This window comes from Pogoniulus pusillus, chromosome 40 (genome assembly GCF_015220805.1).
Source record: "Pogoniulus pusillus isolate bPogPus1 chromosome 40, bPogPus1.pri, whole genome shotgun sequence".
NCBI lineage: Eukaryota > Metazoa > Chordata > Aves > Piciformes > Lybiidae > Pogoniulus > Pogoniulus pusillus.
In genome coordinates, this window is record NC_087303.1 from 5652712 (window position 1) to 5670198 (window position 17487).

The window sequence follows — 17487 nt, forward strand, 5'->3', positions numbered from 1 at the left end:
GGCGGAGCTTCCCGCGGTGGGCGGGGCTGCCCGCGGTGGGCGGGGCTGCCCGCGGTGGGCGGAGCTTCCCGCGGTGGGCGGGGCTGCCCGCGGTGGGCGGGGCTGCCCGCGGTGGGCGGGGCTGCCCGCGGTGGGCGGGGCTGCCCGCGGTGGGCGGGGCTGCCCGCGGTGGGCGGGGCTGCCCGCGGTGGGCGGGGCTGTCGCGGGGGCGTGCCCAGCCCCGCGCGCGCTGCCCCCGTCTCCGGCGCCGCCGCTTCCGCGTACCCAGCGCGGCCGGGGCCGCGGAGCCATGGCTGGCCGCGGAGCCTTCCCGCTCAGCCCGCTGCCTCCTGCCGCCGCCCCGCCGCCCCCGGGGCCCGGCCCCGCCATGCTGAGGGGCCCCAGTCCGGCTCCGGCAGCCGCTGCCGCCCCGGGCTACCGCCCCATGGGCCCCGCCGCCGCGCAGTACCAGGTGAGACGGCCTCGGGGTGCGGGGAAGCGATCGGTGCGAGGTGAGGAACGGGTCGGTTAGGCCCGGAGCCTCCTCGGGGCGGAGGGGTTGGAGAGTGCCGGGTCCGACCCCACGGGGCCTTCGTTGCGCCTCGGGGGGCCGGGCGAGCGGGTCCCGGGCCTACCGGAGCCGGCCCCTCGCCCCGGGAGCCCGATCTCGGCCGGCACCTCGGGCTGCAGGCCCGGGTAATGCTGTGTTCCGGCCGGGTAGAGTTAGGATCCCTCTTCCCCTGCTCTCTCCCCTCCCCCCCCCCCCCAAAAAAAATAAACCCACCCGAGATAAAAACCCGCTAAAAGTTCGAGCAGCATCACCGAGCGGCTTGGCGACGGCACCGGCGGCAGCCCGTGGCCCTGACCCCCCCCCGCTTCTATCCGCTGGGACACGCTGGGGACCGGGCTGGAAGGAGCCCGAGCGGCTGCTGGCAGAGGCCGAGCGCCTGGTTCCAGCTCTGCAGCCATTTCCCTTAGCGCGGAGCCGCCGCGGAGCTGCTTTCGCTTCGAGGTGCTCCGTTCGAGGACGGGGTGGGGGTGGTGGCTTCTTGACCCCCGTTTTACCGGCGAGGAGAGCGGAGACTTGCTAAGGCTGGGGATGAAGCGGATCTACCCTCTCCAAAGCTTTCAAACCAGCTTCGACCTGGCTTCAGAAAACTCCGCTCCCAACTTCCCACCCGAGTTTCCTACCTGAGTTTCCACGCTGGTGGAATCGAGTCTGGCTTCGGGGGTTGGTCGCCTTTGGGTTGTTAGCTCTACTTTTTCTTTGGGGGGGGGAGGGTGGTTTAAGGCAGAGTTGTGTCCAGGCAAGCTTGAAATGGAGGAGCTTGGTTGTGCAACGCCGTTCGCTGCTCGCTCGCCTCCTCCGGAGCTGCTGCTGCTGCTGCTGCCTTGTTTGCATCGATTGAAGCTGGAAGGATGGGGAGGTGGGAGGGGGGAGAGAGAGAAAGGGACTTTTGACCAGGTCCAAGCTGGGAGAGGGGGGGATGGAGAGCGAGGAGACACTGGCACAGGTTTGCCCAGGGAGGTTGTGGAGCAACAGAAGCACCGAATGTGATCGAAGATCACATTCGGTGCTTCTGTTGCTCCACAACCTCCCTGGAGTTGTGGTCAGGACCAGGTTGGATGAGGATGAGCATCCCTGAATCGCATCGATCCGAGGGAATTGCCAGCATGGAAGCTTCGCTTGTGAACGAGACGAGAGGGGAAGAACTTAGCCCTCCTCGAACCTTTCAGGCAGCTAAAAGCTGAAGTGGCTCGGCAGGGCTGTTGTGAGCTCAAGTCGATGCCAGGCTTCGATGCCTTTTGCTTGGGGCCCCGATCGTTTGCCCCTGACCTTGCAGCTTGCAAAATCCAGCTGGGAAGCTTGGAGCCTGCTGGGAAGCAGTGGGAGCCACTGGCTGCTGTGGGTAAACAGGCTGACATATGTCGTGCGTGTGTGTGTCTGTCCCCCCCCCCCCCCCCCCTCCTTGTCCCTTGGGTGGCAATGCTGGTGGCAGCAGGTGTTGGGAGGGTGGTGATGCTCACCAGCCCTGTCTGGCACTGGGAAGACAGAGCAGGAGCTGGGCTGGGGCAGTGGGGGCAGGGGGAGCCCTCCCCCCCTTCCCCCCCGAGGGTTCGGGGTCTGGCTGTGAGCTGCATCTGGCTGGCATCTGCTGCCTGCGCCTGGGAGGGCAGGAAGGGTCTGCTCCAGAGGGGGCTGCCCTTTGTTTGGCAATTCCCAGCCTGAGGAAAGCAGCTTCTCCTCTCCCTCTTAACCGCCCCGGCTGGACCCCGAGGGCTGCTTTGCTCTGCCCTGCCTTAATGAGGGGCCTGGCTTGAGAGCACCCCCTGAGGAGAGGCACTTGGGGGCTGCTGGTGGAGGAGAAGCTCAATGTGAGCCTCGGTGTGCAGTGGCAGCACAGAGAGCAGCCAGAGCCTGGGCTGCAGCAGGAGCAGTGTGGGCAGCAGGGACAGGGAAGGGATTCTCCCCCTCTGCTGTGCTCTGCTGAGAGCACTCCTGGAGTACTGCATCCAGCTCTGGAGCCCCTGGGACAAAAGGGATCAGGAGGTGCTGGAAGGTGTCCAGAGAAGGGCTATGAGGATGAGCAGAGGTCTGGAGCTGCTCTGTGGTGAGGAGAGACTGAAAGAGTTGGGGCTGTGCAGGCTGGAGCAGAGGAGGCTCCCAGGGGACCTTCTTGTGGCCTTCCAGCATCTGAAGTGGGCTCCAAAAAAGCTGGGGAGGGACTTTTGAGGCTGTGAGGGAGTGGCAGGAGTGGGGGGAATGGAGCAAAGGTGGAGGTGGGGAGAGTGAGGCTGGAGGTGAGGAAGAAGTTCCTCAGTGTGAGGGTGCTGAGACACTGGCACAGGATGCTCAGGGAGGTGCTGGAAGCTTCATCCCTGGAGGTGTTTGAGGCCAGGCTGGCTGAGGCTGTGTGCAGCCTGCTCTAGGGTAGAGTGTCCCTGGGCATGGCAGGGAGGTTGGCACTGACTGCTCCTTGTGGTCCCTTCCAACCCTGCCTGATTCAGTGGTTAGTGAAGAGCTTGGTTGGGCAGTAGGAGACACAGCAGACCCCTTCCAGCCCAGTGAGTGCTTAGGGGCTCTTTAATCACTGGATTATTAAACACATGCTGGCCTTTGGACATCCTGCTGGTGACTTAACTGGAGGCTCAGACTGGGAATCTGGAATACTGTGTCCAGCTTTGGGCTTCCCATTTGAAGAAGGACAGGGACTGGGTGGAAGAGGGTACAGAAAAGGGCTGCAGAGATGCTGCTGAGGGGCCTGGAACAGTTCTGTGGTGAGTGAAGACACAGAGAATTTGGGCTCTGTAGTCTGGAGCAGAGCAGGCTGAGAAGGATCTCATCACCCACCCTCAAGGGCTGGTGTCAGGAGGATGGGGCCAGGCTTTGTTCAGTGGTGCCCAGGAGCAGCACAAGGGGGGAGAGGCACAAACGAGCATAGGAAGCTCCATTTGAACATGAGGAGGAACTTCTTTGATTGAAGGGTGATGGAGCCCTGGAACAAGCTGCCCAGAGAGGTGATGGAGTCTCTGTTTCTGGAGGTGCTTCACATCCACCTGGACATCTTCCTGAGCCACCTTCTCTAGGTGAACCTTGGCAGGAGGGCTGGGTTAGATGATCCCAACCCCTGGCATTCTGTGGGTCTGTGAATTCCACAGGATGCTACCCTTGGGAGGGGTTTTTTGGGGGGAGCTGATGTTTCCAGAGCAGCCACAGGGGCTGGTGCTGTGCCTGGAGCAGGCAGCAGAAGGTTTATTTGCAGGAGGAGGGTGCCCAGCCAAGCTGCTGGTGGATCTGCAGGCGGAGCTCCCATCCCAGTGCCTGTGCTGGTGGCTGCAGGGGTGCCCAGGCTGTGTCCCAGCCCCCAGGCTGATGTGAAATCATCCAGAAGAAGCCTTCCTTCTGTTTATCAGGTGCTAGTTTGAGCCTTAGAAGAGGGTTTGTTTTCCCCAGGTGTTGATGCTGTGCCAGGGATCAGGCCTGGCTCTGCCTGTCAGGGGTGGGACTGTGCAAAGTGCAGCTCCAGCCTCAAAGGGGCTCCATGATGGTGCCCTGCTGGTGCATGGAGGTGGAAAGAGGCAGGATTTGCCAGGTGCCCCATCAAAAGGGTTCCACTGGCACTTGCTGCTGAGAGGGAGCCTGGTTTCTGCCAGGGCAGAATGGGTTCCTAAGCCAGGGATCAGCCACAGCTTGGTGATGCCAGCCCTGGGCAGCACAGGATGGGCTCCTAGACAGAGATCAGCCACAGCTTGGTGATGCCAGCCCTGGGCAGCACAGAGTGAGCTCCTAACCCAGGGATCAGCCACAGCTTGGTGATGCCAGCCCTGGGCAGCACAGAGTGAGCTCCTAAGCCAGAGATCAGCCTCAGCTTGGTGATGCCAGCCCTGGGCAGCACAGAGTGAGCTCCTAACCCAGGCATCAGCCACAGCTTGGTGATGCCAGCCCTGGGCAGCACAGGATGGGCTCCTAGCCTAGAGATCAGCCACAGCTTGGTGATGCCAGCCCTGGGCAGCACAGGATGGGCTCCTAGCCTAGAGATCAGCCACAGCTTGGTGATGCCAGCCCTGGGTAGCACAGGATGGGCTCCTAAGCCAGGGATCAGCCACAGCTTGGTGATGCCAGCCCTGGGCAGCACAGGATGGGCTCCTAAGCCAGAGATCAGCCACAGCTTGTTGATGCCAGCCCTGGGCAGCACAGGGTGGACTCCTAAGCCAGAGGTCAGCCACAGCTTGGTGATGCCAGCCCTGGGCAGCACAGGATGGGCTCCTAGCCTAGAGATCAGCCACAGCTTGGTGATGCCAGCCCTGGGCAGCACAGGATGGGCTCCTAGCCTAGAGATCAGCCACAGCTTGGTGATGCCAGCCCTGGGTAGCACAGGATGGGCTCCTAAGCCAGGGATCAGCCACAGCTTGGTGATGCCAGCCCTGGGCAGCACAGGATGGGCTCCTAAGCCAGAGATCAGCCACAGCTTGATGATGCCAGCCCTGGGCAGCACAGGGTGGACTCCTAAGCCAGAGGTCAGCCACAGCTTGGTGATGCCAGCCCTGGGCAGCACAGGATGGGCTCCTAACCCAGGGATCAGCCACAGCTTGGTGATGCCAGCCTTGGGCAGCACAGGATGGGCTCCTAAGCCAGAGATCAGCCACAGCTTGGTGATGCCAGCCCTGGGCAGCACAGAGTGAGCTCCTAAGCCAGAGATCAGCCTCAGCTTGGTGATGCCAGCCCTGGGCAGCACAGGATGGGCTCCTAACCCAAACATCAGCCACAGCTTGGTGATGCCAGCCCTGGGCAGCACAGGATGGGCTCCTAACCCAAACATCAGCCACAGCTTGGTGATGCCAGCCCTGGGCAGCACAGGATGGGCTCCTAACCCAAACATCAGCCACAGCTTGGTGATGCCAGCCCTGGGCAGCACAGGATGGGCTCCTAACCCAAACATCAGCCACAGCTTGGTGATGCCAGCCCTGGGCAGGCAGGCAGAAGCAGAGTTCTGCTTCATGGAGAAAGCCCTAGAGGCAGCTGAGATGGAGGAGCTGGAGAAGGGCCTGTGGCTGACGTGGGGCCAGGTGGAAGGTGAGGTGGCCTGGGCACGTCGAAGGGGCTGCAGTGTGGCAGTCCTGGGCAGCAGAGGGAAGGGAAGCAGCTTTCCTGCTGGTTGGGAGTGGCTTGGAGGGGGCCTGGGGCTGCCAGCCAGGGCCAGAGCAGTACCAGAAGGCTGCAGAGAGAGCTGCAGTGCTGCTGGGGCTGGGTCACCCCCACCCTTCCCGAGGGAGATGGTTTCCAAGGCAGGTTTCATCACAGGCTGAGTGAGCCTCCAGTTCATTTCAGCGCTGATACAAAGCAGATGAGCTTGGAGCCTCTTGGAGCAGCAGGCAGCAGAGACCACAGCACTCTTTGTTTCTCCTGGGGGGGGGTGGGGGGGAAGTGTGGCAGCGAATCCTGGCTGGACAGCATCACCAGAACTTGCTGTTGAAGGCTCTCTCCCTCCATCTCCCTCCGCAGGAGCTCTTGGAGCCCTTAGCTCCGTGCCAGGCACCTCTGTGCCCTCCCCAGCTGCTCCCATGCTGTGCCAGCAGCCGCTGGGGGGTCTCTAACCGATGGGAACCCAACCCCTTTGTTCCTGGCTCCTGCCCGTGGGCATGGCCCTGGTGATTCGAATGCCTGGGACCTCTCCTTTGGGTGACCTGTGACCCCTGCAGCTTCGGGGCGGGGGGGGGCACAGATGGGCAGGTTTGGCTGGGCTCGAAGCGTGGCCAGCAGCATGGCCTGGAGCTGCTGGGGCTGCCTTTGCCCCTCTCCCTCTCAGCTGCCACTTCTGAGCCCCAGCTCTTAGCTAAGAAGCTGCCTGGGACCGGGAGCTGCCCCCCCTGGGGCTGGGGTCCCAGGAGCTGTGTGTGTGTCCCCCAGGATTGGGGTCCCAGGAGCTGTGTGTGTCCCCCAGGATTGGGGTCCTGGGAGCTGTGTGTGTCCCCCCCTGGGGTTGGGGTCCCAGGAGCTGTGTGTGTGTGTGTCCCCCTGGGGTTGGGGTCCCAGGAGCTGTGTGTGTCCCCCCCCTGGGGTTGGGGTCCCTGGAGCTGTGTGTGTGTCCCCCTCTGGGGTTGGGGTCCCAGGAGCTGTGTGTGTCCCCCCCCTGGGGTTGGGGTCCCAGGAGCTGTGTGTGTGTCCCCCCCCGAGGTTGGGGTCCCAGGAGCTGTGTGTGTGTCCCCCCCCGAGGTTGGGGTCCCAGGAGCTGTGTGTGTCCCCCTGGGGTTGGGGTCCCAGGAGCTGTGTGTGTGTGTCCCCCCCCGGGGTTGGGGTCCCAGGAGCTCTGTGTGTGTGTCCCCCCCTGGGGTTGGGGTCCCTGGAGCTGTGTGTGTCCCCCTCCAGGGTTGGAGTCCCGGGAGCTGTGTGTGTGTCCCCCCGGGGTTGGGGTCCCAGGAGCTGTGTGTGTGTCCCCCCCTGGGATTTGGGTCCCAGGAGCTGTGTGGATCCCCCCCGCCCCCCGGGTTTGGGGTCCCAGGGCTGTGTGTGTCCCCCCTCCAGGGTTGGGGTCCCGGGAGCTGTGTGTGTGTCCCCCGAGTTTGGGGTCCCAGGAGCTGTCACCACACCCCACACCCCCCATCCCCGGGGTTGGGGTCCCAGGAGCTCTGTGTGTGTGTGTCCCCCCCTGGGGTTGGGGTCCCGGGAGCTGTCACTGCCCCCCCGCCCCATCCCCGGGGTTGGGGTCCCAGGAGCTCTGTGTGTGTGTCCCCCCCTCTGGGGTTGGGGTCCCAGGAGCTGTGTGTGTGTCCCCCCCCGGGGTTGGGGTCCCGGGAGCTGTCACCACACCCCACACCCCCCATCCCCGGGGTTGGCTCCCGGAGCTGCCCCAGGGGAGGCTCTCCCGGGCGTGCCCAGCTGAGTGGGGGCAGTCTGGGGGCAAGGCACTGCCCCGGAGCTCGCAGCCCCCCCAGCGGCACCGCTCAGGTGCACATCTCCCCCGGCACAAGCCCAGGCCCCTTCCCGGCACCCTCCCAGGAGGGATTTGCTCAGAGATAAGAACAAAGGAGGGGAGGGAAAGCAGCGTTTTGGGGGGTGCTGGAGCGGGGAGAGGCTCCGTGCGGGGCTCTGGGTTGGGCTCTAGCAGCCAAGCTCTGCTGGAGGCCAGCCTGGCGTGGAGCTCCAGCGGGGCTAGAGCAGGGCTTGCTGCTTCTGCGCTCCAGGGTGGAAGAGACCTTTGAGGTGGGAGCCCTGCGGGTAGGGCACAGGGGCAGGAACCTGCGGGAAGAGCTCTCCTTGCCTGGCCCCGCTCCAGGGCTCTGCTGCCAGCGCCCCGGGCCAGGACAGGAGCAGGTTCCTGCTGCCTGGCCCTTGGTGTGTGTGCAGAGCTGGGCTGGGCTAAGCCTTGCTGGACGCAGCAAAACAGGACATGGCTTGGGAAGAGCTTCCCCCCCCCCCCCCCCCCAACGTCAGGGAGGTGCAGGGAAGAGCTGCAGCCTTGGAAGGGAGCTGGGGAGAGGCTCTGGAGCTCTTCTCCCAAGTGCTGCTTTTCTTCAGCCCTGCTGTCATTTATCACTCCCCTTCCTTCTGCTTCCCAGCCTCCCGTTTCTGGCCTGCCCTTCCTCAAGAAGGAGCCTTTGGCAGGCCAGGGAGGCTGCCGAGATGGATGCAGCTGAAGCTGCCTCTCAGCAGAGCTCTCCCCGGACCCCAGTGGCCTGTGCAGTGACCTGGGATGAACCCCTAAACCGCAGCCCCCTCGCTCCTCCGGCGCTGGCAGCCAGCAGGAACAAGCTGCTTGCTGTCCCCTGGCCAAGCAGCTCTGCTCCCTCGCTCTGGGGAAGGCTGGACCAGGGCCAGCTCCTTCCTCCGAGCTGAGCTTGCAAGGTTTGCCCTTTGTCCACCCCCCATGGCAGGGGCGGTGGGGCAGGGAGGAGAGGGGGAGGGGAGTGGGATGGGGCTGTGGCCAGCAGCAGTGCCCTGGGTGAGGAGGGGTGGACAGACAAAGGCTGTTGGACAGGAAGGGGCTGGGGAAGGTCACTGTGGTTTGAGCTGGTCTTAATAAAATTTCCTGAGCTGAAGCCCTCTTACATCCTGCTGATTATTTTCCAAGGCTTCCAAAGGGAGCTGGAGGCAGAATTCCCCCTGCTAGGGCTGCTCCCTGGCTCAGCTGGAGGGTTTAAGGCTGTGCCACACTGCTGTGAGTTGAGTCTTGTGAGCTTTGGGGATCACAGGATGCTAGGGCTTGGAAGGGACCTCCTCAGGTCCTAGAATCACAGAATCAGGCAGGGTTGGAAGGGACCTCCTCAGGTCCTAGAATCACTGAATCAGGCAGGGTTGGAAGGGACCTCCTCAGGTCCTAGAATCACTGAATCAGGCAGGGTTGGAAGGGACCACAAGGAGCAGCCAGTTCCAAACCCCTTCCTGAACTGAGGGGCCCAGAACTGGACACAGTACTCCAGATGCAGCCTCGGCAGGGCAGAGCAGAGGGGTAGGAGAACCTCTCATAGAATCATAGATTCAGGCAGGGTTGGAAGGGACCACAAGGAGCAGCCAGTTCCAAACCCCTGCCATGCCCAGGGGCACCCTACCCTAGAGCAGGCTGCACAGAGCCTCAGCCAGCCTGGCCTCAAACACCTCCAGCCATGGGGCCTCAACCCCCTCCCTGGGCAACCCATTCCAGCCTCTCACCACTCTCCTGCTCAACAACTTCCTCCTCACCTCCAGCCTCACTCTCCCCACCTCCACCTTTGCTCCATTCCCCCCACTCCTGCCACTCCCTCACAGCCTCAAAAGTCCCTCCCCAGCTTTTTTGGAGCCCCCTTCAGATCCTGGCAGGCCACCAGAAGGTCCCCTGGGAGCCTCCTCTGCTCCAGCCTGCACAGCCCCAACTCTTTCAGTCTCTCCTCATCATCGAGCCCAACCCCCTCCCCCCAGAGCAGGACCACAGAATCTAGTGCAGGTCGCCCAGGAATGCATCCAGATGGGGCTTGAAAGCCTCCAGAGAGGGAGAAGCCTGTCCCAGGGTGTCTGCAGGGCTTAGCACACAGACCCAGCAGGCAAACCAGGACACTGAAGTTGCCCCCAGTGTCACATAGGACTTCTGATCCAGCTGAGGATGTGCTGGCCCTCAGCACAGGCATGCAGCTGCTGGTTGAACACGAGGCAGAGGCTGCTCCTGCTTTGCTGAGAGCCTTCTCCATTAGCAGCTTGCAAGTCTTGAGGGTGAACTGAAGTGGGGGGAGGGAGGGAGGAATATAAAGCCCAAAGCATCCACGTGGAGAAATCTGCCTTCCCTCTTTGGCTTGTCCAAGTGATCAAACAGGGGGCCCTGATGGGCTGGAGCTCACTCCCCCAGCAGCTTAGCTGTGCCTGATGGTTCTCAGATGTTGGTGGAGGAGTCTTAAGTGTGACAGATCTGTTCGTGCCTGCACTGAACCTCTCCCTGCTGGCAGAGTTGTCTCCTCCTCCTGCAACCAAGCACTCTCTTGCCCTCTGAAGAGCTTTGCAGCGCTGGGGAGCAGAGGGACACAAAAGAGACCTTGCACAAGGTGCTGTGGCTGCTGAGGAGCTGGCAAAGACTCTCTCAGCCAGGCCTCCAAATCTCTGATTTCAAGGACAGCTCAGAAATGTGACCTCTAGAATGGCAGAGGGAGGTCAGAGAGACCTCAGGGGCATGGTGGTGATGGTGGTGGTGAGAGCAGCCCTGGCTGAAGGGCAGGAGCTGGTCATGGCCATGTTGTCTCTTAGTGCAAGCAAGCTGTGGGGCTTGGGCTCTGCTCCCTAGGATCAGGTGATATAGAAGGAGAGCAAATGGCCTGAAATTGTGCCAGGGGAGGGTTAGGTTGGAGAGGAGGAGAAATGTCTTTGCTGCCAGAGTGCTCAGGGCTTGGCACAGGCTGCCCAGGGAGGTGGTGGTGTGCCCATGGCTGGAGGGGTTCAAGAAACATGGGCACCAGGACATGGTTTAGTGGCCACGGTGGGCTTGGGTTGCTGGGTGGGCTGGAGGAGCCCAGAGGGCTTTTCCCACCCAAGCAGTTCTGTGATCAGCACATGCAGGGCAGGGCTTGTGTTGTCCCACACTGTCCTGTGTGGCACCTCCCTTCAAACCACTTTCCCTGTGTCACCAACCACTGTCCCCTCTTTGAGCTTCAGAAACACCCAGGGACGTGAGCTGCCCCAAAAGCCACCTGCCTGGTGCCTCCAGGGACCTGCAGGTGATCTGCTTGCAGCCTCAGAGCTGTTTTGGGGGGTCCCAAATGCCTGAGGCAAGGTTTGACAGCAGCTTCTGGTGGCTGCAGCCCTCGCAGGTGAGTCAGGAGGGTTCTGAGCATGCAGCCCAGACCAGAGTCAGTGCTGGGCCCCATCCTCTTTAACATCTTCATAGGTGATCTGGATGAGGGCATGGAGTCAGTCACCAGCAAGTGTGCAGAGGACACCAAGCTGGGGGCAGATGTGGCTGGGCTGGAGGGCAGAAGGGCTCTGCAGCAGGACCTTGACTGCCTGCACAGATGGGCAGAGTCCAAGGGGATGGAGTTCAATAGCTCCAAGTGCAGGGTGCTGCACTTTGGCCACAACAACCCCATGCAGAGATACAGGCTGGGGTCAGAGTGGCTGAGAGCAGCCAGACAGAGAGGGATCTGGGGGTGCTGATTGGTACCCACCTGAACATGAGCCAGCAGTGTGCCCAGGTGGCCAAGAGAGCCAGTGGCATCCTGGCCTGCATCAGCAATGGTGTGGCCAGCAGGAGCAGGGAGGTCATTCTGCCCCTGTACTCTGCACTGCTTAGACCACACCTTGAGTGCTGTGTCCAGTTCTGGGCCCCCCAGTTTAGGAGGGACATTGAGATGCTTGAGCATGTCCAGAGAAGGGCAACGAGGCTGGGGAGAGGCCTTGAGCACAGCCCTAGGAGGAGAGGCTGAGGGAGCTGGGATTGGTTAGCCTGGAGAAGAGGAGGCTCAGGGCAGACCTCATTGCTGTCTGCAACTACCTGAGGGGAGGTTGTGGCCAGGAGGAGGTTGCTCTCTTCTCTCAGGTGGCCAGCACCAGAAGGAGAGGACACAGCCTCAGGCTGTGCCAGGGGAGATTTAGGCTGGAGGTGAGGAGAAAGTTCTTCCCTGAGAGAGTCATTGGACACTGGAATGGGCTGCCCGGGGAGGTGGTGGAGTCGCCGTCCCTGGAGCTGTTCAAGGCAGGACTGGACGTGGCACTTGGTGCCATGGTCTGGCCTTGAGCTCTGTGCTAAAGGGTTGGACTTGATGCTCTGTGAGGTCTCTTCCAACCTTGGTGATGCTGTGACACTGTGATGCTGTGATGCTGTGGGAGGGCCACTCTGCACTGGCAGGCAGCAGCTCCTTGCTTCATAGCTCTGCAGAGGCTGTGTGGTTCTTGCTGCTGCCTCCCCTCCCAGCCTGCCTTGGAGGAGCTCTTGATAAGCCTGGAGGAGCAGCTGGGTCCTTGCCCTCTGCTTTTTGGCAGGAGCAGAGGTGCTGCTGGGCTCCGCTCGGCGCTGCGCAGATGTTGGACGTGATCAAAAGGAGAGCAACATCTGGGGGTGGTTAGGGGGAAGAAAGAGGCTCCTGCTTTGTGGCAAGGGCTCCTGCCTTGTGGCAAGGGCCTGTGAGTGAGGCCAGGCTCTGGATGTGCTGCTTCAAAGGGAGGCTGAGCAAAGGTGAGGCTGGCACTGGGCTGTGCCAGCGGCTCCAGACTTCCATGTGCCCTGCGGTGCTCCTGGCATGGCTCTGGGCTCGGTTTGGGGCTCCCCCCAAGCTCCTGTGGCCCTGGGCTCTGGAGTGAGAGCAACTCAAGCCCTTGGGTTTGTGTTTGGAGGGGGAGGTGAGCGTGGTTTGGCTCCTGCTGCCCCCAAACCAAGCCCCTGCTGTGGCCCTGAGCAGGCTGCAGCTGCAGCACTGTGCTCGCAGCTCTCCTGCACCCAGGCCTTGGGACAGGAGGCAATGGCCTCAAGTGCTGCCAGGGGGGGGTTAGGTTGGAGCTCAGGAACAGTTCCTTTGCTGCAAGAGTGGTGAAGGATTGGCACAGGCTGCCCAGGGGGGTGCTGGAGTGCCCATCCCTGGAGGGCTTCAAGCAAGCTGTGGCTGTGGTGCATGGGGACAGGGCTTGGTGGCCGTGGTGGGGGTTGGGTTGCTGCTTGGACTGGATGAGCTCAGAGAGCTTTTCCAGCCCAGATCATTCCGTGGTCCTGTCCTTGTGCTGCACTTCATGCCCCTGTGCAGTGAGCTCCTGGTAGCCCACGGAGCCTTCCTTAGCTCCCCCCTGCTCTGCACACAGCCTCATGCCCTGGCAGGGCAGTGGGAGGGGAGCTGTGGGCGATGTCCTGGCACGCTGAGGAGCCTGAGGCAGAGGAGAAATGTTGCTCTGCTGGCTTGGTGGCTCTCCCAGCCTCCCATCTTGGCAGCAAGGAGCTGTCTCCGAGCAGCCTGGGAGGCTGCTGGCTCAGGCTGCTGCTGGAGCAGGCTGGAGCACGTAGGAGTGGCCTGTGGGTCGTGGGGTTCTGGGGGTTGGGGGGGGCTGTAAGTGGTTGTTGAGGGCCCCAGGGGGATGCTTGGGGGTGGCCAAGGTGGTCTCCCCTCTGCCAGCTGGGTGGGTGCTGTCTTGCCCAAGTGCTCTGCTGCAGGGCCTTGGAGGGGCTGCCAGGGCTGCCCTGGGGCCAGAGCCGCTGGGTGATGGCTCCCTGGAGGGCAAAGGATGGGAGCTGGTGGCTGGCAGGGCTGAGCTCCTCTGTGCCCAGGAGCTCAGCTCCCTTCCTGCTGCCAGCCTCGGGATGGCTCCGACCCCCTCCCGGGCACGGCCGCTGCCAGCTCTGCTCTTGCAGAGGAGCTCCCAGCCGGGCACAGCCCAGCCCCTGCCGTCCTCCAGGCGCTGACCTTGCAGGCAGCACCTGGGGATGCTCCAGCGCCGCTGCCTGCTCAGGGCCACGCCTGGCTCAGCATCCTGCCCCCCCAGCGCCCCGTCCTGCCCTGCCCTGCCCTGCCCTGCCCTGCCCCCCAGCGCCCCGCCCTGCCCTGCCCCCCCAGCGCCCCGTCCTGCCCTGCCCCCCAGCGCCCCGTCCTGTCCTGCCCCCCCAGCGCCCTGCCCTGCCCTGCCCTGCCCCCCCAGCGCCCCGTCCTGCCCTGCCCCCCAGCGCCCCGTCCTGTCCTGCCCCCCCAGCGCCCTGCCCTGCCCCCCCAGCGCCCTGCCTTGTCCTGCCCCCCAGCGCCCCGTCCTGCCCTGCCCCCCCAGCGCCCCGTCCTGCCCTGCCCCCCAGCGCCCTGCCCTGTCCTGCCCCCCCAGCGCCCTGCCCTGCCCTGTCCTGCCCCCCCAGCGCCCTGCCCTGCCCCCCCAGCGCCCTGCCTTGTCCTGCCCCCCAGCGCCCCGTCCTGCCCCCCAGCGCCCTGTCCTGCCCCCCAGCGCCCTGCCCTGTCCTGCCCCCCCAGCGCCCTGCCCTGCCCTGTCCTGCCCCCCCAGCGCCCTGTCCTGCCCCCCCAGCGCCCTGCCTTGTCCTGCCCCCCAGCGCCCTGCCCTGTCCTGCCCCCCCAGCGCCCTGCCCTGCCCCCTGCACCTCGGGGCAGAAGCAGGAGGGCAGCTGGTACCCGCGGGGCAGTGCTGAACTCTCTCCTCTCCTCTCCTCTCCCTCCGCAGCGCCCAGGGATGCCACCCGGCGGCAGGATGCCCATGGCAGGGATGCAGGTGGGACCACCAGGGGCACCTCCCTATGGAGCAGCCTCCCCGATGAGACCTGGGCTACCACAGGCCATGATGGACCCCTTCAGGAAGCGCCTGCTGACCCCCCAGGCACAGCCCCCCATGGCTGCCCAGAGGAGAGGGTAAGGAGCCAGCACCCTGCTGCTGCCAGCCAGGCTGCAGGCCACTGGTTGCCCCCCTGGCTGCCAGCTGCACTTCACCACAGCTCCCCCCACACTCCTTGCCCTGCTGCAGAGGGCTGAGCTGCCAGCAGCAGGGCTGGAGCCAGCATGGTTTGGCTGCAGACTGGCACCACTGGCAGTGGGAAACGTGCCAGAGCTCAAGGCTGGGGCCGGGGGGGAGTTGTGATGATGGAAGGAGGGCAGGGCTGGGGGCAGGCAGCTCTGGGCTCACAGCTTCTCTGCAGCCAGCAGCTGAAAAGCCTCACTGCAGATGTTGGTGCTTGCCAGAAGCCACAGCCTGGGTGGGGGTTGGAAAGGGCCTGTGGAGCTCATCCAGCCCAAGCCCTCTGCTAAAGCAGGGCACCCACAGCAGCTTGCCCAAGGGCACAATGCCCAGGGAGGTGGTTGGAAGCTCTGCAGACAAAGGAGGCTTCACAACCTCTCTGGGCAGCCTGCTCCAGGCCTCCAGCACCCTCACACCAAACAAATTTCTCCTCCTGGTCAAGTGGAACCTTCTGAGGTCCAGTTTGTGCCCCTTGTCCTGTCCCTGGGCACCACTGAGCAGAGTCTGGCCCCAGCCTCTTGCCTCCCAGCCTTTAGCTCTTGCTGAGCACTGCTCAGGTCCCCTCTGGGGCTGCTCTTCTGCAGGCTCTCAGCCCCAGGGCTCTGCCTTTGCTCCTCACAGAGCTGCTCCAGGCCCCTCAGCAGCTTTGTGGTCTCCTCTGGACTCTGTCCAGCACTTCCCTGTCCCTCTTGAACTGGACCCAGGACTGCAGATGTGGCCTCCCCAGGGCAGAGCAGAGGAGGAGAATGTCCCTTGGCCTGCTGGCCACACTCTTTGAATGCACCCCAGGATATTTTGGGGTCTTTCCCCTTCTCACAGGGCTTTGTGCTGCCTCTGGCAGGCACAGACAGGAGTGGGCAGAGAGGGCAGATGTGGCAGGCTGTGGAGCTGAGCTGTGCTCTTGCTCAGTCTGCCTGTTGGGACTGATGTCATCAGAGCTCTGCCAGCAGCTCCCAGCTGGCTAATCCCTTCCCTCTGCTTCTGTGTTCTCTGAGGGCTCCATGATTACTGGGGGCTGCTGCCCAGGGCAGAGTCCCTCGGTCCTGATGGACACTCAGGTCCCATTCCCTGCCCTGGAATGTGTCTTGGCTGGTGGCTGACAGCTCATTTAGCTCCATGGCAACCTCCAGAGGACATCCCAGCCCCTGCACAGTGCCTGCTCATCCCTTGGTGCTGCAGAGCCAGCTGGGGATTAAGGCCAAGGGGCAGCTCACCCCCAGCGTGGACGTCAGCAGCCAGCTGAGGCTGCAGCTCCCTCCCCAGGGGCTGGCTGTGCTGGGAGAGCTGCCCTGCTCCTGCCTGCTCTGCAGCAAGGCATCAGCAAGGGGCAGCCAAACCCTGCAGGGCTGGAAGGGGACCCCAGAGATGTGCCTGTTCCTTTGAATGGGTTGGTCTTGGTGAGGGGATTGAGAGCAGCCTCGGGAAGGGGTCTGAGTTCAGGTTTGGGTCCCCCACTTGAAGGACAGTGAGGGGCTGGAGCAGGGCCAGAGAAGGGCAACAAAGCTGGGGAAGGGTCTGGAGAAGAGGGCTGGGGAGAGGCTGCTGAGGGAGCTGGGGGGGGTGCAGCCTGGAGGAGAGGAGGCTGAGGGAGACCTCATTGCCCTCTACAGCTCCCTGAGAGGAGGCTGCAGTGAGGTGGGGGTTGGGCTCAGCTCCCTAGGAACAAGTGATAGAACATAAGAAATGGCCTCAGGTTGCCCCAGGGAAGCTTTAGGTTGCCCATGAGGAACAATTTCTTCCTCTTGAGGGTTGCCAAGGCCTGGCCCAGGCTGCCCAGGGCAGTGGTGGAGTCCCCATGCCTGCAGGGGTGTTAAAGCCATGCAGATGTGCTGAGGGCCATGGGGTGGTGGTGCCCTGGCAGTGCTGGGCTCAGGGTTGGCCTCATGACCTTAAAGGTTCTTTTCCAACCACCACAACTGTGACTCTGAGTTCCCTTCCCCCCCCCCCAGCTCAGCTCAGGCTGGGTTGCCACCATGTCCTGCTGCTGGGGCAGCCACAGGGCAGCCTCTGTACCTTGGCCACCTCGTGATGGCAGCACAAACAGCTCTGCCCTGCTGCTCCCCTTGCTGCTGCCAGGGGCCAGGGACTTCTTTCTGCCTGCTGGACTCTGCCCCACCTCTCTGCACAGTGGGACAGGAGGAGCCATGAATTGAACTGAGCATCAGAGTGGGTGGTGGGGGCTGGAGGAGTGTGCAGGGAGGAGGACAGCACAGAGCCCTCATCTGACAGGACCTGCAGGCTTGGAGAGAGCTGAAATGGTTCTGAGCAGGGCCCTAGAGGGCTCTGTTAGCACAGAGCCACAGAGGTAATGAAGGGAATGGAACAGCTCTGGTAGGAGCAGAGCCTGAGGGAGCTGGGACTGGGAGCTGGGAGAGGAGGTGACTGAGAGGTGACCTCAGCAGTGTGGATGAAGATGTGCAGGTGAGTGGCAGGAGCTGGAGCCAGGCTCTGCTGGGGGATGCCAGTGCCAGCACAAGGGGCAGTGGTGGAAGCTGAGGCAGAGAAGTGCCATGGCCACAGGAGGAGGAATTTTCCCCCTGTGAGGGTGGCAGAGCCTGGCACAGGCTGCCCAGGGGGGCTGTGGAGTCTCCCTCTCTGGAGAGATCCAAACCCTGCCTGGATGTGTTCCTGTGTGACCTGGTATAGGAGATCCTGCTCTGGCAGAGGGCTTGGACTGGCTGAGCTTTGGAGCTGCCTTCCAGCCCCTGACACTCTGTGGTTCTGCAGGATTTCAGCCTCACTGGGACAAGGTTGGCTTGGTTTAAGCTGGTTTGAAGTGAGCTCCTGGGGATGGCCACTTGCAGAGAGGATGCTCAGGAGGGCTGTGTGCAGATGGCAGCAGGTCTGCAGCCACAGCTTTGCCTTGTGCCACCTTCTCCTTGCTCCTCTCCTGCAGCACCTTCAGCAAGCTGCAGCAAACCAGGCCCAGGGATTTGATTTCCTCCCCTGGTGACAGGCTCTGGATGTGCAGCAGCTTCCCCTCTGGAGTCATCATCTTGCCATGTCCATAGGGATACTCCACCAGGCTCTGGCTGTCCATCAGCTTCCCCTCTGGAGTCATCTTGCCATGTCCATAGGGATACTCCTTGGCTTTCCAGCACTGAGCCCAAGGCTGTGGGTGCCCT

At 63.0% G+C, this 17487-nt stretch overlaps 1 protein-coding gene across 1 annotated transcript in view; it reads left to right on the forward strand.

Annotated features, from left to right (window-relative positions):
- Window positions 1–284: 284 nt before the first annotated feature.
- Window positions 285–17487, forward strand: part of SMARCD2 (SWI/SNF related, matrix associated, actin dependent regulator of chromatin, subfamily d, member 2) — a 29879-nt gene continuing 12676 nt past the window's right edge. Inside the window, exons 1-2 of the mRNA XM_064174726.1 lie at window positions 285–451; window positions 14075–14259. Coding sequence (XP_064030796.1) covers window positions 290–451; window positions 14075–14259 — 347 coding nt within the window. The 5' untranslated portion in view covers window positions 285–289. The remainder of the gene's footprint in view (window positions 452–14074; window positions 14260–17487) is intronic.